At 47.8% G+C, this 27,585-nt stretch overlaps 2 protein-coding genes across 2 annotated transcripts in view; one reads left to right on the forward strand and one right to left on the reverse strand.

Moving 5' to 3' along the window:
* The window catches only part of LOC121448014 (serine/threonine-protein kinase mTOR), a 110,852-nt gene that overhangs the window by 41,612 nt on the left and 41,655 nt on the right, over window positions 1-27,585 (reverse strand). Inside the window, exons 29-31 of the mRNA XM_041651552.1 lie at window positions 10,495-10,570; window positions 7,609-7,748; window positions 2,036-2,136 (exon numbers count right to left, since the gene is read on the reverse strand). Coding sequence (XP_041507486.1) covers window positions 2,036-2,136; window positions 7,609-7,748; window positions 10,495-10,570 — 317 coding nt within the window. The remainder of the gene's footprint in view (window positions 1-2,035; window positions 2,137-7,608; window positions 7,749-10,494; window positions 10,571-27,585) is intronic.
* LOC121448015 (angiopoietin-related protein 7) lies at window positions 22,380-27,425 on the forward strand. The gene is made up of 5 exons (XM_041651553.1): window positions 22,380-22,807; window positions 24,894-24,994; window positions 25,474-25,668; window positions 26,289-26,487; window positions 26,667-27,425. Exons 1-5 carry the CDS (start codon window positions 22,453-22,455, stop codon window positions 26,834-26,836), a joined length of 1,020 nt encoding a protein of 339 aa, XP_041507487.1. The 5' UTR covers window positions 22,380-22,452; the 3' UTR covers window positions 26,837-27,425.

Genomic DNA, 27,585 nt, shown 5'->3' on the forward strand with positions numbered 1-27,585 from the left:
TTAAAAAAATAAAACAAATAAAAAAATTGCCATGCCTTAGCTAGGGCTTGGTATCAAAAATCTACATCTCTGGCCTGGGCATGGTGGTACACACTTTTAATTCCAACACTGGGGAGGCAGAGGCAGGTGGTGAGTTCCAGGACAGTCAGGGTCATGTGGTAAAACAAAAAACAAAATAAACAAAAAAAAATCTTTATAATACTCTGGGAATAGCAGGGAGGTTATTGAGTGTCAGGGGGTGAGAACAGATAAAACAAAATGGTTAAAATGTTTGTGACTATCGGAGAAGGCAGTGGGCACACGGGACATCATTACACTATTCAGTTATACACATGTGGAGAAAGACCCATGCTGTGGGATAACCTTTTTGCATGCTGTGAGTATGTTTTATTCCCACTGGTTAATAAAATAGCTGATTTGGCTTACAGCAAGGCAGGATAGAGCCAGGCAGGAAATCTAAGCAGAGATACAGGAAGAAAAAAGGCCGAGTCAGGGGAGATACCAACTAGTTGACAGAGGAGCAAGATGTATTAGAGCACAGGTAAAGCCATAAGACATGTTGCAAAATGCAGATTAATAGAAATGGGTTAATTAACTTGTAAGAGCTAATGGGCCAAACAGCTTGTAATTAATATTAAGCCTCTGAGTGATTATTTTAAAAGTGGCTGCTGGACTAGGCAAGACAAAAAAGCCTTTGTTTACTGAGGCTTTATGTGTGTGTGTATAAACACTAAAAAATAAAACGAGATGGCAACCACCTCTCCCTCTCCTCCTATCTGAGACACAGGGAGGACAGGTGGCGCTCAAACAACACATGGATCCTGAGGTGAAAAGGTGTGCAGTGCACACAGAGGGGAAAAGCAAAGGCAAGAGCCAAATGCCAGTCTGGGAATCTGTGACTACTTCTATGTAGTACTCATAACACAGAAAAATAAAGCAGCACTTTGTTTAGAACAAAGCCAAGTTCCACCATGGTACAGAGAAATCTATCCAGTCACCCCGCTTCCTGTCACAGAGCTCCTAAAACCCTGGGGTTTCCTGTGGGGCAAGACTGTTTTGAACTAGACACAAGGGCGGCAGCACACCCACAGGCTGTACTGCAGCAGTTTCTCTGAGAGAAGAGTCACCTGAGCTCCTTAGGACTCAGGAAGTTCAGAAGTGGGGCGGTGGGGGTCCATCCTGCTGGCAAGCACTGAACCTCATGAAGCAAACAAACTCAAAAGCTCCAAGAAGTTCCTGAAACTGATCATACGCACTAGCCCTTTCTCCCCAAGCAGTACAAGCCGACACTCAGACCAGCTGAGCCGCCTGGAAGAGCCGCTCTCCAGCCTGTTCAGTTATCTGCAAGTTGCCAGTGGGTCAAGGTTCCAACTTTTAAGCTGATCACCCAGCTGGGGCGGGCTTTCAATTCTGAACCCGCCCTGAATCGTGTCTGCTCTTGTAAGTGGCCACCCCCCAACCTATACTGCTGTAAGGAACCCGTGTACCTGCTCACTTGTATTCTTTACAACAAACACAGTGAACAAACTCAGTGTTCCCCTGAGTTCTGAGAGGTGTTCTTGCATACTGTGCTTATGAGGAGCTGTGGGAACCATGATTTCCGGCAAGTCAGTCAGAAGCGCAAGGCACAGCCTGGCTCATGCCACTGGTGACTAACATGAGAGCAACCACGTGGGCCTGAGTCCTTGAACTGGAAGGAGTAATATCTTAAGTACATCTCTGATGTGGGATGTCCTTCTGTATATGTGTTGCTTTTATTGGTTGATGAATGAAGCTGTTTTGGCCAATGGCTTGGCAGAGTAAAATCAGACAGATGCCATGTAGCAGCCAAAGGAGAAAGACACTGCCAGAACCCAAATTACTAAAAATTGGCGTCTCAATTTCAGATGCTTTCCCACAAGACCCATCTTTACTCATGTCTAAGGAGTGTGTGGAAACAGACAGATGGAGGACATGGTACATAGGCACAGATGGTCTTTACATCTCGACATCACTGCAGCTCACTCTCTGCCGCGTGCCCATGCGGAAGCCTCACCTAAACCCCACGCTGCTGCAGCGGCCATCCGGGCCATCTTGGCCTGGGTCTCATCGTTCACTAGAGTCCACTTTTCACAGCACTGCTGATGAAGCTGCCCCCTGGAGGAAGAGAACAAGTGAATAGGTTGGCAAAATTTCGCGCTACAACCCATGAACCTCCTTTGGGTTAGCTGGGGTTGCACAGGAAGTGGTATGATGGGTCTGCCTGGAACTTAGAAGTCTGGAAAGAGAAGTGGACAGGTTGTTTGTGGTTTCTAGGGTCTAGTGCCCATCTTTCAGGTGCAGTGTCTAACTCTGTATGATATAAAATACCCTGAATTGATGGCGCCTTCATAAATGCTGTGACTTCTGTCCTCTTGGTGCAGTCTGGGGGGTCTACAGAGAAAGTAATCTGAAAAGACACATCTGGACGTGTATTCTGAGGGCAAAGCTATAGAGAAGGCCCGCTTGATGTGGATGCTGCACAGATGGAACATCTGGAAGACTGTTGAGCCATCTCTCCAGTCCCCTCTCTGTCTATTTTTGACATAGTTTTATGTAGCCCAGGCTGGTCTCAAATTAACTATGTGGATGCTGCACAGATGGAACATCTGGAAGACTGTTGAGCCATCGCTCCAGTCCCCTATCTGTCTATTTTTGACATAGTTTTATGGAGCCCAGGCTGGTCTCAAATTCGCTATGTGGCCAAGGATGATCTTGAAATCCTGATCCTCCTGTCTCTACCTCTCAAATTCTGGGATTACTGGCACACACATTATAACCAGCTAGTTACTGAGATAGGATCAGTACTTAAGAAATCTCAATGGGTAAGAGCCCCGGCTGCTTTTCCAGAGAACCTAGGTTTGGTTCCCAGTATTAACTTGGAGGCTCACAGTTATCTGTAACTCTAGTTCCAGGATCCAATGCCTTCTCCTGACCTTTATGGGCACAAGACACAGATGTGGTGCACACACATACATGCAGAGAAAACATTCATATAAATAAATACCATCTAAATAAATAAAAAAGTTTCAATATACAAAAAGAACAGAGCCACACCAAGAATAAGAATTTCCAATTTGGCGAGCTCAAGCTGACCTACAACTCACTATATAGCCCAGGATGGCCTCAAACTTGAGACAATTCTGTGCTAGCCTCTCCATTATCACAGGTGTGAGTCAGCAAGCCTCACAACAAGAGGGCCTTCCTGTTGCTAGTTAATGTGCCCCCTTAGTGCCTGGAGTTGTGGCTTGGTGGTAAATTGCTGGCTAGAGTATAATGTCCTGGGCTCAAACCCCAGCTAACAAAGAGAGCGCAAGAGAGAAAAACAGAACACCGTTGCCTCCACATTCCACTTCTGCACCGTGCAAAGGAGAGGGTGAGCCCGAGTTCACAGGAGCTTCAAGATACAGCTAGGGGCCGGGCGGTGGCGGCGCACACCTTTAATCCCAGCATTCAGGATGCAGAGGCAGGCGGATCTTTGTGAGTTCGAGACCAGCCTGGTCTACAAGAGCTAGTTCCAGGACAGGCTCCAAAGCTACAGAGAAACCCTGTTTCAAAAAAACAAAACAAAACAAAACAAATGCAGCTAGGATCCTCTTTCCAGGTGGAGAGGCATACTGCAAAGTGTTTAACTCAGCACTGGAAGCAGAGCCAAGGAAAACAGCACAAGTTCCAAGGGGCCCAGGCTGGAAGCTGATGGACCACACTGTTACTAGAGGGACCAACTTCTTTTTTAAATAGGTAAATAAATAAAAACTTTGATTTATTTAAATTTATTTGAGTGGGTCAGAGCACAGGAACTGACTGGTGCATTTTATTGGGGTGTCTCTGAAGGTAAGAAAGAAAGCTCCATTATCTACAAACGGTCCTACCAGGTCTAGAGTTCCACTTTTTAAAAAGAATTAAAACATTTAAAAAGATACATTTATTTATTATGTACACAAATGTTCTGACTGAATGTCTGCCTGCAGGCCAGAAGAGGGCACCAGATCTCATTATAGATGGTTGTGAGCCACCATGTAGTTGCTGGGAATTGAACTCAGGGCCTCTGAAAGATCAGCCAGTGCTTTTAACCTCTGAGCCATCTCTCCAGCCCCCAAATTATTAATTTTTTATTGTTGTATATTCATTGTACAGTGCTGGGCTTCATAAAGATAATTCCTTTGGATTCACAAGCTTTGACTACTATATTCTCCCCAATGAGAATTTTAATACATGTTTGTGGTATGTGTGTTAGAAAGAAAGAGAGAGAGACAGAGACAGAGCATGAGCGAGCACATATGCATGGTGCACGTGGAAGCTGGAGGATGATGTTGGGTGTCATTTGATGTTCAGAGTCAAGGTCTCATTGAACCTGAAGCTCACTTATGGGCTAGTCTGGCTGGCCTCAGAGCTCCAGGGATCTGCCTCTCTGTAAGTTAGTTACTTACATGCCAAGTAACTAACTGAGCTCAGAATTCCACTCTTGATGGCTGGTGGCCACAGGCAGTAGGCCTCCTACTGTGGCGAGGATCGCTGTTTCTGTGCCAGGGGCTGAGGGACTTAGCTTTCCTTTTCAACTAGAGGCAGAAAGAAGCGGGGTAGTGCAGGGACTGCCATACAAGACACTCCCCCTACAGGGAAGCAGGCAAGGATCAGGAATGTAGAATGCACCGCCATTGGGAGACTTAGGGGTGACAAAAACAAAGAAAACATAGTCCATGGTCAGCAGCTAGGCTGAACCACCTGAGGGAAAGGGTGGCCTCCCACGGGTGCTGCAGGCCCCACAGCAGGAGGCTGAGCAAGGCCTTTCATCTGGAGCACCTCCACTACCTGTGCTCTCCACCCACTGCATCTGCTCTCAGAGACTCAGAGGCTGTGTGGAGGCTGAGGAGGTGGATGTGTCCAGGGTGCCACAGTGCTGGGGCTCCATCTCTAGTCATCACTCAGGAGTCAAATGAGCGTGGAGAAGGGGACATTTGTACGCTCACTGCAGATTCCCTATAGCTTCTGCTGGTGCCTTTGGAGAACACCTGCTGCAGGCGGGTTCAGAAAATCCTCTGGCACAGAAAGAAATTCAGAAACTGCACTCTAAACAGAACTGATTAAATAAGTCTTATCAGAAAGCTGCAAATGACCAGGAATTCTGCTTCCTTCATCTCTTTTAAGGTCTCTTTTAGGCTTCCACGTTCTTAAAGCCCTAGATCAGCAATACTAGTCCCTTAGACTTTGTAGGTAATTATAAAACTGGAAAGGACCCAAGAGACTGGAGGTGTGCGGGAGTGAGAACTGTGGCAGAGAGAGGCCCATGTCACTTTCTCTCAAGAGATCTCAGACTGTGAGCCTGTTGTTTAAGGAGACTGGACAAAAAACCACATCTCTGCTTTTCCCAGGTATCCAAGCTGTCCCTGCTTGGTTCAGTCAGGGAAAGTGAAGAGGGAGGGCAAGAGGAAGGAAAGAGCACCGGAGAGCTCAGGGAAAGGAGCAGTGTGTTTTAAAGAGAGAAAAGGAGCAGGGTCATGGCAGCTGGAGGAACAAAGGAACGAGAGTAGGCTTTGAAGAGAGGGAGCAGGAAGCTCAGATATGACACCTCCAGGAGGAATGGTGAATAAATGGGCCAAAGCCACACTACAATGGGCAATTAATTCAAAGGCCACAGGGAAACACTAAAGCATTTCACAACTGATCAGATCTAAACTTTAGAAGAATTTGCACCTGTTTTATCTTTCTCCTAAGATATGCTTTAGGACACAGCAGAGTTGAAAGTAGACAAAGCAAAATTCTGTTTTGAGTGAACAGGGCTCATTCTTAACACCCCTACTTCCTCCAGATCAAAGCTGCCCAGCAGAACGCGCCACGAGGATGGGAAGTTCTGTGTGCACTGCCTGACGAAGGAGCCACAGAGGCTTCTGATGTGTGGCCAGCACGACTGTTTTCATAGCTAGGTGTGGCTAGTGGCTATTGAAGCAGGCAGTGAAGTTTTAGATACCTGTTGGACTTAAAACACCTTCAGTTTTATAAAGAAGATTTGGTAGAATGTGCTTATTCCATTCATTGACAAATGGATATAAGATATTCACTTATGAAAATAAATAAAATAGTAACTTTCAGTTTACCTATTTCTGGTTAAATTAGACAAACAATTTTCAAATATTTTTGCCAGCTCATCCATTCATCCACCATTTCTGTGTGTGTGTATAATTTATTTGTATTCATGTGCACACGCAGAGGCCAGAGGCCAAGGTCAGGTTTCTTCCTCAGTTGCTCTCCACCTTACTGACTGACTGTGTGGTATATATGCACAGGTATGGATGTGTGCTGTGTGCACACGTGTGTGGAGGTCAGTGAAGGATGCCAGCCATCCTGTGTCATTACTCTCTGCCTTAATTACTTTGAGACAATATTTTTTAGATTAAAAGTTTTTATATGTATGGGTGTTTTGCTTACACGTATATCTGAGTACTATGTGCATGCCTGGTGCTCACAGAGATCAGAAGAAGATGTTAGATCCCTGGAACTGGAGTTCCAGACAGTTGTGAGCTGCCATGTGGGTGATGGGAATCAAACCTAGGTCCTCTAGGAAAGCAGTCAGTGCTTTTAACTGCTGAGCCATCTCTCCAGCCCTCCTCATTTTTTTTTTTTTTAAAACAGGGTCTCACTGTGTAGATCTAGCTGGCTGGAACTTGCTATGAAGACCAGGCTGGCCTCAAACTCACAGAGATCCACCTGTCCCTAGCTCCCGAGTGCTGGATTAAAGGTGTGCGCAACAACACTCAGCCCAACAAGAGCTAATCAGTCATGTCTTTATTTTAAAAAATGTAAGATTTACTTATTCTTATTTTTATATGTATGCGTGTTCTATCTGAATGTTTATGTCTGTGCACCACATGCATGCGGTGCTTGAAGAGGCCAGAAGGGGGCACCAGATCCTCTGGTAAGAGAAGGTAAAACTGCTTTGTGGGCGCTGGGAACTGAACTCAGGTTTTACTGCTGGACCATCTCTTCAAAAAAAATTAAAGCTAGGGCTGGAGAGATGGCTCAGAGGTTAAGAGCATTGCCTGCTTTCCAAAGGTCCTGAGTTCAATTCCCAGCAACCACATATGGGGTCTGGTGCCCTCTTCTGGCCTGCAGGCTTACACACAGACAGAATAAATAAATAAACAAACAAACGAATGAATGAATGAATAAATAAATACAAATTCTTTAGCCGATCAACTGAGGTCGGAGGCACAGAGAGCAGGCAGAGAATGTATGGTGCCAGGGACTCAGCTCTTCTGCGGGCAGCATTAGCATTAAGAAAACAAAGAGCATGAAACAACAAAGCTGGGGGCAGGGGCGCACACCTGCAATTCCATCACTAGGGTGGGTGAGGCCACATGGTCAAGTCAGTCTGGGCTGGACAGCAAGTTCCAGGCCAGCATAGGCTACAGGGTGAGAGCAACTCAAACCACAAAAATCGAACCAGCAGAATCAAACCAAACACAACTGTGTGCTGAGGCAGAAGAGAGGTAAGAACACAGCAGTTACCATTCCTGGGAGAGCAAGAGTCTGAAGACTCTGGAGACATGTGCCTCTCCTGGCCACTCAGGTCATCACCCCAGGGCAGCTCACCATTCCCCCAAGGCTTCAAGACAGCGCATGCGGCCCAGCATCAGCTCTGGGTCATCCTTGTTCGTGTCCATCTTCTTATCATAGGCCACAAGAGCATCCTCCCACTCATGCAGTTTCTCATACCAGGTGGCCTGGATCTCCTGCGGAGAGCAAGGGTTTATGCTTTGGAGTCCACACACGCTTTCCTGTGCTATGCTATATTCATACACATACTTCACCCGTCTGCATGTCCCAGCCTAGGCTAAAGAACTTACCTGGAGGGAGGTTGTTTGGCAGAGACAGAAATGTTATTCCTGGGCACACTAATGGCAGACCTTGAATCCTGAGATAAACTAAGCACACGGAGGGTTCAGCTCCACCCCATCCCCTCCAGTGGTCCCGGAATGCTAGTACGGGGGGGGGGGGGGGGCAAAGGGAAAAGTGTGTCCCCACCGCAGCTCCTGCATTCCAGTCTGCTGCACCGCTGACATCAGGCTGTGTGACAGGCACAGCAGCCCAGGGCACAGCTGGTTCTTTTTAGAAGCCCTGATACTCTGCATTCTTAACGCATTTCTAAACCTTCAGGAAATACAATAGAACACTGCTACTTAAAATTCTTTGGACAATCTTCCATCCTACAGTCTTCTAGCCAACATTCCCTTCTGTGTAGCACTTGGCGCCGTCTACCAGTCAAGGCCAAAGGAGGGATTCCATTATGCTGGCAGGCAGAGTGCCACGCTGGCAGTGAGTGGTGTCCACAGAAGTAAGGGCCACGGTCTGAAGTTCCAGACCAGAATGATCAGTAGACTGTTTTATGTGTTTTCTGTCTGTCTTTGAGTTTCTTCATCAGCTCAGTAGGAGACTACTTCTGCATCAGCCTGGTCTATTGCTCTCCAGAGGGTCCTTAAATAACAACACGATTCTGAGGTGGAACTTGTAGATCACACATGCAGGACCCACATCAGTTTCTCCTGTTCCCTCCTCCCCTTTCTGGATAAAACTGATGTTTTTACAGCAGATACAGAAGAGACCACTCATCTGTTGTTGAGTGGCCTCAAAGAACATCTTCCTGCTGAACCAGGACAAGAAGTCATTCTACTGTGTAGTGTTGACTGCTCTTCCCTCCCAATATCCCCTGCTGCCTATGCACCAACTAATGCCACACTCGCCTTCACCCCAGTGCCGGCAGGGTTTGCTGAGATCAGCCTATCTGTGGAAGGTAAACTGGGCTTCACCCTAGTGCAGGCAGGGTTTGCTGAGATCAGCCTATCTGTGGAAGGTAAACTCGGCTTCATCCTGTATGCCAAGAATAGCGTTTCTATTTGCCTACATTCAAAAGAGAACTCAGAAGAATGACGAGAGTGTAACGAAACACTCTAGGATGAAGGGCAGCACAGACAAATGTCCACACAAGGAGCCAGTGACTGATGTGTGGCACACACGCAGCGAACCAACAGAAGGCAGAGAGCAGCTATGGAGAGGTCAAACAGGGGCCAGGACACTTTAAATTGCAAGGGGTTGCAGAAACCATAAGGTTTAAGCAATGAATCACACAAAGTTCTAATGAGATTGCTGTTACATAAATTGTGCTGAGGAAGCACAGGCTCTGCCAAGAAAAGGCAAACCATTGTTAAGCTTAATATGATTCAGCTACTTAAATATAACAGAAAATCCACCACGGTTTAGCAATAATCCTGAGCTAATGGTCACCTTTAGAACCTGAAGATGGAGAGACTTTCATTTACGGCTGGCAGTCTGAGCACTGGAGTACGAGCCATCTGTTGGCAGATCACCTGAACACCAGATGGGCAAAGAGCGCTTGTTTCAATCAGGCTTATGGGGGCCCAAGCTCTAGGGTATTGCGGCTGAGGACAGCCTGGCCTGGGAAACACACCGTGTGCTTTCTGCCTTCTACAAACAAGGACTGGCAAAGACGGATGAGACATATTCTCTGTGTTTTGTCATCATCTGGAGAGGGGCGGTCCTTAGTCTGTTTACAGGCAATACATGCTTAAGATGGTGAAAGAGCCTGCAGTTTCAGTCCAATGTTCTAATGAGGCGGAGTGCCAGAGCATCGAAAACAAGTCCTGCCTCTTGATTAAGGAAACCAAGTAAGTGACTTATGCAGTTCATAAAAGGTTTTGCATCAAATATATGGATCCAGAGTTTCCTGGCCTTCCAGGGTCCCAGTATTAAACTGATTAAAATAGTGCTTTGTAAATTCAGGGATCGTCAAAGCACCTTCTCAAACTGCAAGAAGTCACGGGGATGATCTGTGTATGACAGGCAAGGGTGGTAGCAGAGACGCAGTTATGTATGTAATAATGAAAGAGAAAGTCCCTTGGCATCAGAGAGTAAGAGGACGCGCTTTATCTTCCTCTTGGGGAACTGGCTAGTTTCTAATTCAGGGACAGGCACGAAGGCTCTGCCACAGATGACACATAGGTGATAAGCCAGGTTGAATGGCAGTCCTGGGGTCCACTTCCCTGGTTCAAATCCTGGTCCTGCTGTGTACCTGCTCTGTTAGCTCAGACAGGTGTTGAACGTGCTGGGTCCACAGTCCCCTCCCTTGAGAAAGAGGGTAATGACACTACCCACTTTATGGTGTCCATGTGAGGATGGAGCCGAATGAAGCACGTGGAGCAGTCACACATTACATGCTAAGAGTCCAATCACCACTGCTGATTAGACCGTGCGCCCTGCTCCCCACCTCCATTCCATCTGAACGCACTCCATCCTGCATTGTCCCTTCGTCCTTAAGATACAGGCAAGTTGGCATTTAGATCCTCACAGATTAAGGAAAAAATCCACAGAAATGGAAAGTAACTTTTTCAAGGTGGCGGCCGAGTGCCTCTGTAGCCAGATCTCTACTTCTTGTCTTTCTAGAAGGAATGAGAAGGCACTTACCAGCTCTCCAAAGTGTTTCATGGCATATTCTAACACACCAGAAGCTGCCTCAGGCTGTTGTAGCTTATTGTTAATGCTGAGGAAACAAGAGGAAGACAATTACACGCATGCACTGGGCAAAATGGCTCATCTGCATCCCGAGGATGATGTCTCACAGACACGGGGATCCGCCACCTATCACCACCCAGAAAGCCCAGCTTGAATGATTTATCTGAGAAAAGGGTTTTGATTTCCTGCCCCCAGTCTGAGGGGCTGAAAAGGCTAGGATCTGTTATTCTGACCTGTTTCCTAGACAGTGGAGACTGGTTTTCTCCCAGAGGCTGTCTGGCAAGCAGTGCATGTCCAAAGCCTCATGCACACTAGGCCTGTCTTACTGCTGAGCTATGTTCTTAGTCACACATTTAAATATTTTTAAATTAGGGCTGAAAAGATGGCTTAGTGGTTAAGAACACTTGCTGCTTTTAATGAGGATCCAGGTTTAGTTCTCAGCACCCATAGGGACGGCTCACCACTGTCTGCAGTTCAAGTTCTAGGGGAACTGACACCCTCATCTGGCCTCTATGTGCATTGCACAAACATGGTGCACAGATATACACACAGGCAAATAGTCACTGACAGAAAAGTAATTAAAAAAAAAAAAACGGCAAAATTCCCATGCCTTCCACTCATGCTCAGTGCTCATCTGCCAGAGACCACTATCTGCGAACACACAGGCTTCTTTGGCTCCTCTTCAGGACCGCTCCCCTCCCTCTGCAGTAACTCTCGTGGCCACCAGCATATAGATGCTTTTCACTGGGCTCTGCTTAGTAAAGTCACCTTCAGGAGGTGTGGGCCCAGCTGACGGGAGAACTGTCTGTGGGCTGTGAGCAGTGACATGGAAGGCCTGGTCCCTGGGGTTGATCAGAGGTGACAAGATGGCCCTGAAAGCAGGAGAACTGTGAGCCTTAGCCCCTCATTCTCAGCAACTGAGCTAGTGCTACTGGTATGGAAGGGAGGGAAATGGGGAGAGCATTAAGGCAGGCAACAACAGTTGTATCCTGTTACTCCTGGGCAAAACTCAACATGTGACACACCAACCTGGGAATCTAGACCGACTTACTGTGCATGGCTCTAGTTTATTGCACAGGGTACAAACTGTTTACTAGAGTAGAATTAATTGTTAAGTGGTTTTAGGAATTCCAGGGTTTGGGTTCCATGTGGTAATATGGCAAGAGCTTGCTGTTATAAATATTTTTTTTTAATTCTACCACTTTTCTTCCAATAAAACTGAAGGAACTGCCCAGAAGTCTGACAGACTAGTTACCAACATTTGTGAAAGTAATAATAGAATGTCTCATTACAAAGCACATTTCCAACCATCATTCCTTTGGCCTCGCTTCCCTGAGAAAATCAGAAGAGAAAGGTTGAGATTTGTTCCGTCTTACTAATGAGGACACGAAGCCAAGGACACCAAGCCTAAACTCAGACTGAATCAGGATGTTCCCCCTAAATCCAGGAGCAACTGGATGTCTCTCCTAAGAAGTGGGGAATGGGCTGGCAAGAAGGCTAGGTGGAGAAAGGCACTGCCGCCAAGCCTGACAATCTGAGTCTGATCCTCAGGACCCACGTGGTAAAGGAAGGAACAGACTCCTGGAAGCTGTAGGCATCATGGCAGGTGAGCCCCTAACCTCAGTGGTCTACGCTCATGGGGTAGGGTGAACTGCACTGCTAACCAACATTATTTGGTACAGCTCTGCCACTATCTAGTTCTTTAACCAAATGGAAGTCTAAGAAAACAGGAAAAAGAAATCCAGTAAACATGCCCCGAAACATGGTTCTTCATGTTCTCAGTACTCTTGTCAGTGGACTCCTAAGGTGGCCTTGGGGGAGGAAGTCCGGGTAGGAGGAAGTTGGCCTGACAAGGAAGCTGAGTGTTCTTTGCCTAAACCAGAGGGTGCTAACTCTAAATCAATGGAAAAAAGTGAAACAAACAAAAACAAAACCACCACACTAGTTTTAGCAACTGTCTTCTAGTCTTGTGCTCTGAACAGATTCTGTTTCAAGAACAAATTATGAATGTTACAAATTGCTTGGTTTACTCTGAAACTCACTGACATTGTGGTTAAACAAACAAACCAAAAAACCCCAAAACCACATAAAAAGCTTTTGCCTAATACATTCTCCCACTAATTATGCATAAAAGAGAGTTTAACAAGAACAATCAAAACTGGGAAGCCACAGTTTGACATCTTTTTTTGTTTTTTTTTGCCATGGTTTAGCAACACTGCCTTGTGAGACAGGCCAACGTAGCACTGGGCATGAGGAACGAGACCTCCTCGTTCCTTAACTCCCTCAGCCGTCCAAACTAATCCCTTCTGCAGTGTATCCCACACGACACTCGCAGGCCTCGAGGATGCAGGGGGCTAGTGGGAAGAACAAGTGGAGTAGGCTGAGCACAGCAGAGGGATCAGGCCTTAAGCAACGGCCACGGAGCTGGGATGCTTCTTGGCCCTATAAGCTGCTCTTGTGTAGCGATAAGAAAACCACTGAGAAATTACCTCTGGCTGAGATCCATGAAAAATGAGAGGGCTCAATCAGAAATTAAATTTATGATCTTGGATCTGAGGCCTAAATGATGCAAATCTTGTTGATCAAGAGAGCAGGTCTGGTGGCTCACGCCTTTAATTCTAGTACTCAGGAGGCAGCTGCAGATGGATCTCTGAGTTCAAGGCCAGCCAGGGCTATACAGAGAAACCTTGTCTTGAACTCCCCCACTCCCCAAAAGAGAGCCTGTCTTTTGGAGGCTTTAACGTTTCCTTCTTCTGTGACCCTGCCTTCAGAGTTGGGCTGCGACAACTTACTGTATTAGGAAGAGCGCTCACCGCATGTGGCAGGAGCTACATTTATGTGAGGAATATCAGCCCTAGAAAGCTGACAGTTATTAGTAGACCCCTTTTATATGTGAAGAAAAGAGGTCACAGGCTGTGGAATGCCATGCCACCATTTCAAAGACATCTTAGAGCTGGTGAGGTGGCTCTGGCTGCCAAGTGTGACAATGTGAGTTCACTGTTTGGGACCCAAGCCGGGACAGTGGTCTTCTGATCATCATGCAAATGCCACTTGATGAGAATGGAAGGACAGGTGTGTTCTGTTCTTGAGAAGTCACCTTTGCTCCCTAGCCCCCTTCTGAAAAACCCACTTTATGGCAGCTGGGGTTGTCACAAATCCCCTTCCATAAACCCCCACTGTGCCCCCCACCCAGTCTTTCCCTACTGACACTGAAAGATGCAAAGATCAATGACCAGAGCCTTAGCCCAGCCACAGAGGAATGCTCAACACAAACCAGCTCTACTCCTACTGGTAAAGACGCAGCAGCAAGCAGATGCAGAGACTCAGGTATGGGCAGCCACCACTACCTAGCGGTGGGCGGAAACAACAGGTCGTCAACTGACATAGTTCATGAATCTACATCGCAAGTCAAAACTGCTTACCTGCAAACTAAAACCCAGAGTCCACAAATGGGCCTGACTTTAGGAAAGGAGAAAGTCGGCTGGGAAAGTGAGTGGCCTGATTGATTCCTTTTCTTTCCGGTTTAAAGTGAAGCCGAATTCAAGAGCCGGAACCGGGAACATTCTTGCCAACTGAGGGAAACACTTTCTGGAGTTGGTTTGAGCTAATGAGTAAGGACAAGAAGCTGCCTAGTATCTTTACAGACAAGCCAGTCACAAAGGGCACTTCTCTGGGACTTGACAATCTGCTTCCTGAGGCTGGGAGAACAGCCTGGTGAGACACCAGAGAGGGGTTCAGAAGCGAGGGAACATGAGGCTGCCAAAGTGGGAGTGACGGCTGAGGCCCTCTAGCTGCAGGCCCCCCCCCCCCCCCCCCCCCCCCCCCCCCGCCACCTGTGATCCTCCCCTGCAAGCTGGCCTCTGTGCTTCTTCCTTTCCTTTTCACATTTTGTTTTGTTTCAAGACAGTTTCTCTGTGTGGCCCTGGCTGTCCTGGAACTCACTGTGCAGACCAGGCTCGCCTTGAATTCAGATATCTACCTGCCTCAGCCTCCTGAGTGCAGGGATTAAAGGTGTGGGCTACTAACATCCGGTTATCTGTGCTTTTTCTTCAATTATGATTTTTTAAAAAAATCCTATTGGTTGACAAGTTCACATGTATACACACTGTCTCTTGAGCTTATCTACCCCACGTCCCTCCCCCATTCCCTTCTACTCTCCCAACATGTCCACCTCTCGTGCTGGGGCTCTTCATAGGTAGTTTGTGACTAGTCTCACTGAGAAGAAAGGGACTGACCCAAAAGCCAAGCAGCCCAGCTGCCACTTGTGCTCCTGAGAAGCACCCTGAAGGGTTTCCTGGTCACTGTTCACAGTAGCTGATTGGAGTTTTCTTCCTCTGTGGCCTTTAGCTCTCCCTTCTCTTAGCTTCAGAGCCTTAGTGACCTCAGGCCCGGCAGTTAAAAGCACAGTACAGGGAACCCCTTCCACACCAAGCCTGGAGGGGTAGAGGCCCAGGCAGACCTGGGGCATCTGTGCTCCGTCTGCTATGCCTAGGCTTCCCTGTGTGCCATCAGGAATTCACCAGAATGTTCCTGCTTGCTTCCACATGGCCCTGGGCCTTCCTTCCAGTGCAGACTGTCTGCCTTTTACTTAGTTTCCTGTCAAAGGAGAATTTTCTGAATTCCCTTGGCACCAGAACGATGACACATGTGTCCCAGCTGGCAGGAGATGGTTGGAATGGGATGTCTTGAGCAGCCACAATGGATGGTGCAGAACACTGCTTTGGCTCCCACACACTATATCACACAGTTGTTTTCATCGCACAGAACTGCTTCAGATGGTCCTGCTATTCTCCCAGCACTGAGCAGTTCTGTGCCCAGTGCAGATTAACAACGGAACTGTCTGGTGCCCCTACAGATCCAGGAGGAAAGGGTTGGCTGCGCCTTGATGTCTTCATCAGGCAGCTCAAGAGTCTTGGAACAAAAGAATGTTCTGTTCAGGGACCTCAACAACAGTCTCTTTTGGAATGTATTAATTTCAGGATGGAAGGACACAGAGAAGACAGGAAGCAAAGGGACATTTGAAACTCTACAGCGAGGAGGTGAGGTGGGGTCATTCAAATGCAGATAGGAAGGGATATGGTGGAAAACGGTAAGATCTTAGAACTAACCACCTGAAACAAGGTGAGATGGCTCAGTGGATAAAGACATTTGTGACCAAGTCTTCTCACCTGAGATTGATCCCCAGAACTCACCTGGTGGAAGGTGAGAACTGACTTGCAAAAGTCATCCTCAACTTCCAAGTGTGCAATACTGCACAAATGTGCTGACGTGTTTCTCTCTCTCTCTCTCTCTCTCTCTCTCACACACACACACACACACACACACACACATCAACTAATTAATTTTTTTTCTTTTGTTTTTCAAGTCAGGGTTTCTCTGTCCTGGGTCCTGTCCTGGAACTTCTCTGTAGACCAGGCTGGCCTCACAGAGATCCACGTGCCTCTGCCTCCTGCCTGCGTTCTGGGATGAGAGGTGTGTGCCACCACCGCCAGGTGGCAGATTTAATTTTTTAAAAAACTTAGGAAAAGGACATTTTTAGCCTTTCCCCTGTATGTTAAGAAAGAGAAGATGGGCTCCATCACCATGACAGACATTCAAAGCTAGGACATTTGGTGCTTTTGCAGCTCTCAGGAATCTATGGCACTAAGACTCCTAGCTGAGTAAAACACAAACCCCAGGCAGAGGGAGAGGCTCTGCCTCAAAGGACTAGTGAAGAGTGATAGAGAAGGGCACCAGATACTGCCTTCTTCTGGTCTTTGTGTGTGTGTACAGGTGTGTGTGCCCCACTTTACATGTATACACACGTACACACACACGTACATACACGCACGCACGCACTTTTGCTTGTAATCCCAGCACTAGGAACCGAGGCAGTAGGATCATATTAAGAAGTTCGTGCAAGGGGCTGGCGAGATGGCTCAGCGGTTAAGAGCATTGCCTGCTCTTCCAAAGGTCCTGAGCCAGCAACCACATGGTGGCTCACAACCATCTGTAATGAGATCTGGTGCCCTCTTCTGGCCTGCAGGCATATATGCAGACAGAATATTGAATACTCAATAAAATAAATAAATATTAAAAAAATAAGAAGTTTGTGCAAGCCCAATGGCTATTTTCTGACCTTCCACAAAGGTTGCTGAAGTCTTGATTCCAGAGTTTCCTGAGAAGGAAAAGCTCCTGCCACATCCTCACCCTTCCCTCTGAGCAGTCTCCAGGTGTCTGCTCCATTTAGAGGACATGCTAACTATGCAGCGGCGGTGTGGTCCTCATGATCGGAAAGGGGGAATGGTAACAGAGGCCAGGTCAGGACGAGGGATAGAGAAACCTTTAGAAATTGTTGAGAGTGAGGGCATCTTCTATAAAGTTTTTATATATGTGTTTTCTGAGACAGAGTCTTCCTATGTAGCTAGGCTGGCCCTTGAACTTGTTGTGTTATTTCTGTGTCAGCCAGGGTGCTGGGAACATAGGCATAAAGTACCACACCCAACAAACCATCTTTGTAACTTGTTGGAGAAGGGAGACATGGAGAGGCAAACACACATGATTTTGGTGGCACAAGGTGCTGGCGACTGAGCCCAGGCTTCACACGTATTAGGAGAGTGCTACTGCACTGATCTGTATCTTTGGTCTCCCCACCCCAAATTAAGACATACTCGGTCAGGGTAGGGAATATGATATATATATATTACAATATAATTTTAATGTAAAATAATCCCACCTATGCATATTAAATATATTTTACATAGTGATACACAGCATATGCTTCTGCCTTCTGCTTTTACAGGCATTTCTACTTTACTAAGGTACCTCATACTTGCTTGTTTTGTTTTGTAATTTTCGAGACGGTCTCACTAAGCAGCCCATGAACTTGCTGTTTTCCTACCCCAGTCTCTGCAATGCTGGGGTTTCAGGTGTGGGCTACCACAACTGGCCTCATAATTCTTTTTAATGCTATGCTAACAAGCCATCACCAAGAGAATCCAGTTAGCTGACAGTGCTACCTGGTGGGTCCAGGCCACAAGGAAACTGTGTACGCACTCACAACTCCATGTGCCCTCTGGAAACTGTCCCCAGAGGCCAAGCACTGCCTGGTGACAGGCTGGGTACTTACTGCTTGCAGGCATCTCCTGGATGGATGTGGACCTGGTACCTAATACAATCCAGCATGTGGCACAGGTTGGTTCAAGCCTCAGAGTGTCAAAGCACACGATCTGTGAGGGCCAGGTTTCCAACTGAGGAGCCTGTCTGAGGCGTGCTGTAAAACTGATGAATGGCTGTCACATTTCCAAGGCTTTGGCTGATTTAGGGAGCTATTGGCAGGCACACTGCTCCCAGTATGTCAGCCAGCTAATTACTTCCAACTTTATCTTTTTGTCAGTGCTTTTTGACAAATTGGCTGTTATCTCTCTATTCTGCAACAGTGGGCGCTGCCCCTCTCCTGGTGATGCCTGGAAGTTTTTCTCCCTTTCTCTGCTTCTTCATACCCAGAGAGAAATGAAGCACTCAGGGGCTGGAGAGATGGCTCAGAGGTTAAGAGCATTGCCTGTCCTTCCAAAGGTCCTGAGTTCAATTCCCAGCAACCACATGGTGGCTCACAACCATCTGTAATGGGGTCTGGTTCCCTCTTCTGGCCTGAAGGCATACACACAGGCAGAATATTGTATACATAATAAATAAATAATTAAAAAAAAAAGAAATGAAGCACTCAGGCAAAAGACTACAAGAAAGAAGATGTGGGTGGGGAGGGCTCAAAGCTCAACCTGAACCTAGTTTGATCTACTTGGATGCAAAGTACACTGTGTATTTTGGGTGAAGTCTGATCTTGGCCTCTGGATGGCCAAGACCTGGGGCTCTGCTAGCATGCGAATGCCGTGGCAACACAAAAGGGCTGGCATGGAGCAATCAGGCAGCTTCCAGGTGTGCCTTTTGTAAAAGCAATATGGGCTGTCCTGCACTCCACCCATCCCTTCTGATGTCAGAGGAAAGGAAACTCGGCCTATCTATGTATAAGGAGGGAGCTTAGCAGAGAGGTGACACACAGTAGTCCCAGAGTAGGTATTAGGGACTCCCCCTTGGAGCCCCATCTCCATCTCTTAGATCCAGTAAGGTATTCTACCTCGGGCTTTGTGCAGAGTGCCAGATGCAGCTACCAGAGAGGACAGACAGACGAGGCCTGTTCTTCATGGAGTTTACAGGTTAGGGCCATAGGCAGATACAAATACAAAAGGACTAACAGAAACAAATGTCCTATAATGGGACAAATGGGAAAATAAAGCAACTGGAGAATAATGTGAGGACCGAGTTCAGCCCGGGAGTCAGGAGAGATGTTCCCACTGAGGTGACACTCTGAAATGCTTGAGATTTCCTGCACTTCAATCCCGAGTCAGGTACCACTCCATTATTGGTGCATCATTTATTTTTAAACATTTTCTAGAAGGAAATACGCATGAAAGAATGTCCCCAAGTGCAGAGACAGATGGATTATCAGAGGAAGGACACTTGGGACTTCACCAGACAAAGTACAGAGCAGTGCACTGCAGCTCCCATCACCTCCCGCCCACCCTCCCGTTCCTCATGGGGACTGTCACTGACGTCTAACACTTAGCCTGCTGGTTTTGTTGTTTTTAAGATTTATTTCTAGCCGGGTGATGGTGGCGCACGCCTTTAATCCCAGCACTCGGGAGGCAGAGGCAGGCGGATCTCTGTGAGTTCGAGACCAGCCTGGTCTACAGAGCTAGTTCCAGGACAGGCTCCAAAGCCACAGAGAAACCCTGTCTCGAAAAACCAAAAAAAAAAAAAAAAAAAGATTTATTTCTTTTCATTTTATATGTATGAGTGGTTTGCCTGCATAGATGACTGTGCACCACATGCATGTGCTTGCGGAAGTCAGACAAGGGCACTGGATCTCCTGGGCTCTGGGATTAAGGGCAGCTGTGAGCCACCATGTGGATCCTGGTGCTCAGACCTTGGTCCTGTATAAGCACAGCAAGTGCTGTTTACAGAGTCATCTCCCAGCCCTTTGCTTGTTAGATTCTGAACTTGTGACTACCTGGTCTCATGCTCTGTCTGACACACTGTGCTGCTGCACGCTGTGGTACCTGCCCTTCCTGTTGCGGAACAGTAATCCGCTGTGTGAGACGCTACAGTCTGCATGTGCAACTGCTGACAGATTGATTTCAGCTTGGTTCCTGGGAGAGGCCTTTCCATGAGCTCTCCTGAGTGTGTCTGCCGAGCCCATGTGCTTGCACTGCTGTTGAGCAGATACCTAGAACTCCAGGTCACAGGCTGTGTTCAGCTCTGCACGGCATCATGCCGGTTTCCCTCTTCACACTTCCCTCAGTAGACATGAAAACCCAAACAATCTACTTTTCTGTCAACATTTGCTATTTTCGGCTTTTCCACTTTCACCCTCCTGGCTGGTGTGCAGTGGCATCTTACTGTGGTTGGAATGTGTGTTTCTACGCACACTCATGAGATGCAGAGCCTTGCACATGTCCTCCGTCCTGAACTCAGTGTCTGCTCTCATGAGCCACTGGGTGGAGAGATCTTTATACGCCTGAATCCAGGAGTATACACTGCAAATATTGTTTGATTTTCTATTTCTTCTCTGTGTCTTTTTTGTTTGTTTGTTTTGTTTTGTAAACAGAGTTTCTCTCTGTGACAGTCCTGACTGTCCTGGAATTCTGTAGACCAAACTAGCCTTGAACTCACAGAGATCCACCTGACTCTGCCTCCCAAGTACCGGGATTAAAGTTATGCACCATCATGCCTGGCTCCTTAGTGTCTTCTACTGAAAAGAAATGACTACTTTTCTTGCATTTCCTTTTCTTTTTTTACCATGTAGCTCAGGCTAGCCTTGAACTTGCTATATAGCTCAAATGGTTAAAACGTACACTCCTCCTGCCTCTGCCCTGAGTTCTGGGACACTGGGAGAGTGCCACCACAGCTGGCCAGCATGCCTTACTGCTTTCTCTTGTGTTGGCAGTTTTAGTGTTTGGCTTATCTCAAAAGGCTGAAGAAAATCTCCTACACCAGGGTATTATGATTTTGCCTTTTACATCCAGAATTTAAATCTAGAATTGGAATTTTGTGTGTGGTGTGAGGTAGGAACGAGAGGCGAATGTTCTCCGCTTGAACGCTAACCAGCTGGCTCACTATATACTTATGCAAAGGTTGGCGTGTCCCCAGAGCTCTCTGCTGCACTATGACACTGTGGTTCTAGGGCAGCAGAATCACCCGGGATGCTCTTTATAGGATCATATGGTACACAGCACTTCTGTGACTCATGGCTTAAGCACAGCATCACTGGAGAAACACGCAGTTACCTTAGACAGCGCCACAGGGTTAAGCAGATTCTGAATGATGGTAAACACTAATGAACCCCACGGAGCTGGTGAAGGCTGCTAAAGCAGCTATTCACTAAGGGAAGTGAGAAAAGAGCACATGAGCACAGTGTTGACTCCCAATCTCTGAGCAGGTAACCTAAAAGATGCCACGAACATCCGATTCCCAAGGAGGAAATAGACGGGAGGTGAGGGGAACAAGAAGTAGCCTGAGTCCTTAACGCCCTTTCCTCAGAAATGTAAACCTGCTGCTCACCTGGGCTGCCTGAACAGAACCACTGTCTGGGGACCGGGACACCCTGCCGGAAAAGGCTCAGAGGGTATGGCAGGATGCAGTGCAATCACATTTGTGCATGGGACCCACGCTGAGCAGCAGGTCAAGTGACTGTCTCGGTGGCACATGTTCCAAAGACAGCTCCTGCAGTAAGGACAGCGGGACCTTTGTATATCGTTTTAGTGAAAAGTTCCAGGACTTTACATGGTTTTAGCACTTCAAATGAAGGGTATCAAGGTTGTAATAACCCCGTTTCTCAGGCAAAAGCACACGAAGGTGCTGGAGGACTAACAACTTGCAAACCACACTGCAAGGAGAGAGGGGATCCAGGTTCCTGATCTGGACTGATTGGGTGACAGGGAGTCTTTTCTCTAAGTCTGAAGCTCAGGCAAAAGTTGGGTCTATTCCCTGCTGCCCAGACTCTGAGAGAAGTGTGGGTGACCAATCCCAGAGCAATGCCTGGCAGGACTGAGTCTTCCTCTCCGTCCTAAGTTTGTGACAGCTCCTTGTAAAATGTCAAGCCATCTTTTAGGAAGGAAGGTGTGAAAAGGAAGACAGTTCCATAGAGACAAACTACTAATTCAGATTCAGCAGGATTTTCTACAGCACTGAATGATGACCAGAAAAAGAGGTATCCAGCCCAGTTAAAACCCATGCTTGCCCACACTCAGTGGGATGTCCAAATAGCCCAGAACCACAAGGAAACAGCATGGATTGCCTTAGCAGGCTCCCTAGCTCAGCAGTCTCAGTCCTGACTCCAGCTCACTACCTCACCCTCAGTCTGCGTTATGTAACCTTCAGACAGGAGTTTGGAAACTCTTTTGCTGCCTGTCTGCTGATAGAGCTGAGCCAGTAGCTGGCAGGGGTATAATCTAATAGGCGCAACTGGAAACAAATTCGCAGCCTCCTGTCTGAGCCCAGAGACTGTACAAAGAAACAAATACTCGCTCGGTTCCCCTCCTCCTCAACCTCTGGCCTAACTCTGTGCTGACCTCACTCAACAGGCACCTGACCCTCCCAGATGAGGTGGGAGGGGCTTTAGCACACAGCATGGTAGGGTGGAGTACAGGCACTAACAATATTTAAGATGCTGCCTTGGTGGGGCATTCAGACTTGGGACACCCACTGAGGTCCTCTTTAGAACTTTAGCTTTGAGAAAGGCTAAGAAAGTGCAGAGAAAGGAGACCCCCAGGAAGGAAAAACTGCTAGTGTGAGTCAAAAACCCGAGTTCCTGCATCTTCACAGACTCCGCTAAGTACAGACTCTACAGGAGACGTCTCAACAGTGCTCTGGACAATGCTACGGAAGACCTGGCTATGCATTATTCTTGTGGCCTTTGTCAGCCACCCAGTGTGGCTGCAGAAGCCTCCTAAGCGCAAGACACCTGCACAACTCAAAGCGGCTGTGTGCTGTGAGGAAATGAGGGAGCTCAAAGCCCAGGTTGCCAACCTCAGCAGTCTGCTGGGTGAGCTGAGCAAGAAGCAGGAGAGCGACTGGGTCAGTGTGGTCATGCAGGTGATGGAGCTGGAAAGCAGCAGCAAGAGCATGGAGGCTCGGCTCACAGTGGCTGAGGGGAAGTATTCTGAAATGAACAACCAGATCGATATCATGCAGCTGCAGGCAGCTCAGACAGTTACGCAGACCTCAGCAGGTAAGTGCTGTCCTCGCCTTGTCCCCACTGAAGTCTCCTGGCCCCAGCACTGCTTCTGGATGACCTGCTCAACAGGACAACTTTGGGGAGCCCTTGGGAGGTGCATTATCATTAAAGGTTCACTTTGTACTCATTGGGGGTTAGTGATGTCCTGCAAGGTTAGCCAAGACCTACCAGTCTCTCTCTAAGTCTCACGTAGCCCAGGCTGGATTCAAGCTCAATATATATATATAGCCTAGGCCGGCCCTGGACTCTGGATCCTACCGCCTTATCCTCCCAAGCACTGGAATTGCAGGCATGAAGTATCATGCCTGGCTCCATCCAGTCCATCTGAATCACATAAAATTTAGCAAATGAGGAGTCTGAACTCCCCTTTGAAGCGTGAAGTCTGCCCAAGGTCACACAAGATTGGTGTGGCCTTGCTATACTTCCTTGCTGGGCACTGACAGATGCAAAGAAGCAGGAATAAACAGTAGACAGTAGCAGCTGCTACTCTAGAGGCTAAGTTTCACCCCATACAGTGCTTGCATATCCTCAGGACTTAGTGCAGACGGGTGGCAAATCTCAGACCTAGCTCATCTCAGTGCAGACACAGCCTGCAACCTTTTGACCGACACCTTTGTGCTCAAGAAAGGACAGACACCCTGATATTCTACAGTTCTGATCTATTTTCCCCATGTTTGCTAATAGAACTCCCCCAAATAACACAAAATATAAGCAAATGTAATGCTGAAACGCTGATCTTTAGTGGCTGAAAACAAGGCACATGCAATTCGCTCTTCAGGAAAACAGTATTTCAGTTTTTGGTTAGCTTGGCACAGGCAGGCCAATAAATGAATCTGCTGTTCAGAGATAAATCTAATTTTCTGATGTTATTGGAAAACATTTGGAATGAGTATATTCTATAGGTGAAGTATTTGTACCCAGCATTATAAACCAAATCAAGAAGTTATGATTGGCTTCCAGTGAGTAAGACCCTGGCTACCCTTGGTTCAGACAAAGAAAAAGTTTTGCCCAAAATTAAGCCTGAAAAGTCTGTTAGCTAATTAAACAAATATATAAACCTGTTTCAAAGCATGAACCTTGTGATCCTCGGCTTGGGAACCCAAAGGTAGGTGTTCTCATTTACCAGACAAGCGAGCCTTCATTTAGTCTGAGATGAAACTGCTCACGGGAAGAGCAGGCCAGATGCAGAGGCTGTGCTGCTTCTTGTTACTGGAAGTCTGTTGGGAGGGCAGGTGTACCTCACTTCCCCTTCCCCAATATGGCCTGTGCGAAAACGGGCACTTTGGGAGCTCCCACTCCACCTGTGCCAGCAGGCACCAAGGAAAAAGTCCCCAGACAGGGAGCAGGAAGTGACTCCTTCAACAGCCAGACTCTCCTAGAAAAGTCCCCAGACCCGGGAGCAGGAAGTGTCTCCTTCACAGCCAGACTCTCCTAGAAGCAGCTGCTTCTTTGAAGCCCTGCTCTGTTATTCACAACAAGGACACAAAACCCAGCACAAAGCAGCCTCAAAGCAGCCAAGGTAGGTTTTAAATCAAGCCCAAGGGGAAGTGGGAATGTCTCATTTCCTTGTTTATCAAGACTTGCAGGGAACTGTACCAATAGGCTCCTTGGGGTTTTGGTTTTCATTTGAGCACGTAGCAATGTGAGATTGAGGAGGGGGTAAGATTTCAAATCTGTCTCCCTAATTCACAGAGGCTATTACCTGAGGAAAAAACAAACCAAGAAACAGCAACCCTCTGAGGTTCTTGCAACTTAGCCCCTGGCTAAGAAGCCAAGAAGCCCGAAGCTACTCACAGGGCAGCTGTCAAATGCCTTCACAGGCCACACCATTGTAGTTTCAGGGTCAGGGCTACACCAGGGTGTCTTATTTACACTTACCCTGGAGCTTCCTGGTTAAGGTCCCTTGGCACAGGTGAAGGGCCTCCCCATTCCACTGCTTTATAACCAAGGAAGCCCAAACCTGCCCCCACAGTCATGACACCTGCTTCTACTCATGGGCACCTTACGGTAGAATTAAAATCTAGTTCGGATGCATCAGGCATGCCCTCCCATCCCTGTTCACTCTGGGTGTCCCCCACAGATGCCATCTATGACTGCTACTCCCTCTACCAGAAGAACTACCGCATCTCTGGAGTGTACAAGCTTCCTCCTGATGAGTTCCTGGGCAGTCCTGAGCTGGAGGTGAGGTCGCTACTGCCATGTCCTACCCTTTGTCCTTAAAGGTCTGGTCCACAGAAAGGGAGACTCAGAGAAGCAAATGGCCCACGGTGGAGCTGTGAGAGTGCCCAGTTTATGGGATTTCTCCTCCAGATCCAGCCATCTGTCAAATGTTAACTCTAATTCCTCCCAACATATTACTAGCTCACACTTCGGCAAAGTCCTAGAGCAACTGCTCTCCAGGAAAGGAGACATTAGAAGGAGGCACACTGAAGAACCTCATTCTTCCATTCAAGCTGTGTTCACCTGATGCCCCCCCCCCCCCCATTTACATCCCCAAGCTAACCACCACGGTGCCCCAGCCCCTCCACACTGGGGGCAATATTTCTGCTACAGTGTGCAGAGTCCATGGGCCGACTGCTTGACCCTGTAGGCACAGCACACAGATGGGGGAGTCTGTCCTCAAGCTCCTACCCCTGCCCAGAGGATCTTCTCTGTTTCAGGTGTTCTGTGATATGGAAACTTCAGGCGGAGGCTGGACCATCATCCAGAGACGCAAGAGTGGCCTCGTCTCCTTCTACCAAGACTGGAGACAGTATAAGCAGGGCTTTGGCAGCATCCGAGGAGACTTCTGGCTAGGGAATGAACACATCCACCGGCTTACCAGACAGCCAACAAGGCTCCGTGTGGAGCTGGAGGTAAGCGTGAGCTGTGAGGCCCTGATGGTCCAGGTCCACAGCACGCGACTACGCATGGTTCGGAAGCCATTGCCATCGTCTGCTTACATTAGGTCAGGACGGCCACTGTGGCAACTTCCCTGAAGCTTCAGTACAGCTGAGGAAGATTTTTTTTCTTCTTTCTACCTCTCAGCAAAGTTAAACTACAGCTGACCCAGACCTGGGGAGACGCAGGCCAGAATAGGGTAAACCATAGAGAGATAGAAACACCATTGCCTCTGCCTGGGATCTTTTTAAGTACAAATCTCAGGGATGCTGGGTGGTGGCACTCTAGAAGCCTTCAAGTACAATGTCCCTACTTGCTCCCATAGCATCTCAGAGGGAGATTTAAAACAAAAGTCCAACAGAGACATGAAGGGGCACAGAAAGAACAATCAGGTCATATGGTGAGTCCAGACCCAAGTTTGGTCTCAGACCTGTGTTTGCTAGCTTCCAGATAACAGGGTCAACTGTAACAGTCTTAACAGAGTCCCATCATTAAGGAGATATTTGGCTGTGGAACTAGAGAGAGAGGAAGTGTTCAGGATCTGTCGAAACGAAGTCCTTTATAGCTTCCCTAAGACTCTGCTCCTCCTTGCCAGGACTGGGAGGGCAACACACGGTACGCAGAGTATAGCCACTTTGCGTTGGGCAATGAGCTGAACAGCTACCGCCTCTTCCTGGGGAACTACAGTGGCAATGTGGGGAAGGATGCCCTTCTCTACCATAACAACACAGTCTTCAGCACCAAGGACAAGGACAATGACAACTGCTTGGACAAGTGTGCACAGCTCCGTAAAGGTGAGGCCTGGGAGGCAGGGGAACAAAGTCTGGAGCCCACAGTACTGCTGAGAACAAGCAGTGAACTACAGCTGTGCTCTGGCTGTGGCGGTCCCTTTGCTTCCCGCTTTAGCGCCATCAGTCAGCCACAGCCTAGGGAGCCATCCCAGCCTACATGCCTCATCTGTTTCTCATGCCAGGGGGCTACTGGTACAACTGCTGCACAGATTCCAACCTCAATGGGGTGTACTATCGCCTGGGGGAGCACAGGAAACATATGGATGGCATCACTTGGTACGGCTGGCACGGAGCCAACTACTCCCTCAAACGGGTGGAGATGAAGATCCGTCCAGAAGACTTCAAGCCCTAAGAGAAGGCTGCTGCAATGTAGAGCTATTGGAGTGAGGCACGTGGAAGGCTGAGCAGGGCAGAGCAGGATGGGAGGAGGGCGGAAAATGGTAGGAAGGGAATGGTATATCATCTTCAACAAAAAGCCACTCTCTAAGGAGCCGAGAGAACTCTCTCTGTGCCACCGATGTGAGCACATGTACACACAATAGAACTAATGCACTAGCAAATGGTGACACAGTAGACCCAGGGGGGCCTGCCACAGGTGCCTTGGGGGGGATGACTGCGTGGGCCCAGAGAGCAGCAGCTGTTCTCCACATGACTTTCTGTGGGAAACAGTAATCCAGAGGTCACTGTAGTCAGCTTCTCTAACTGAGGCCTAAGATGCCATGAGCAAAAAGAGTAAAGAAGGACTGAAGTAGTTCTCAGAGGGAAAAGAGTGGGTGGCGGAGAGGGGGCTTCCTCTTCTTCAATCCCATGACATTTCCTGTGTCTACAGGATTTGTCTTGTTTTTCTTTTGGAGACTGGGTTTCTCTATATAGTTCTGGCTGTTCTGAGCTCATGTAGTGGTTGGCCTTGAACTCATAGAGATCTACCTGCTTCTGCTTCCCAAGTGCTGGGATTAAAGGCCTGCACCACCATGATGCAACAGGATTTTTTTGTTTTGTTTTGTTTTTGTTTTTTGAGACAGGGTTTCTCTGTAGCTTTGGAGCCTGTCCTGGCACTAGCTTTTGTAGACCAGGCTGGCCTCGAACTCACAGAGATCCGCC

The sequence above is a fragment of the Microtus oregoni genome, unplaced genomic scaffold, assembly GCF_018167655.1.
Source record: "Microtus oregoni isolate MIOR12 unplaced genomic scaffold, Mior012 000005F_ref0000423, whole genome shotgun sequence".
NCBI lineage: Eukaryota > Metazoa > Chordata > Mammalia > Rodentia > Cricetidae > Microtus > Microtus oregoni.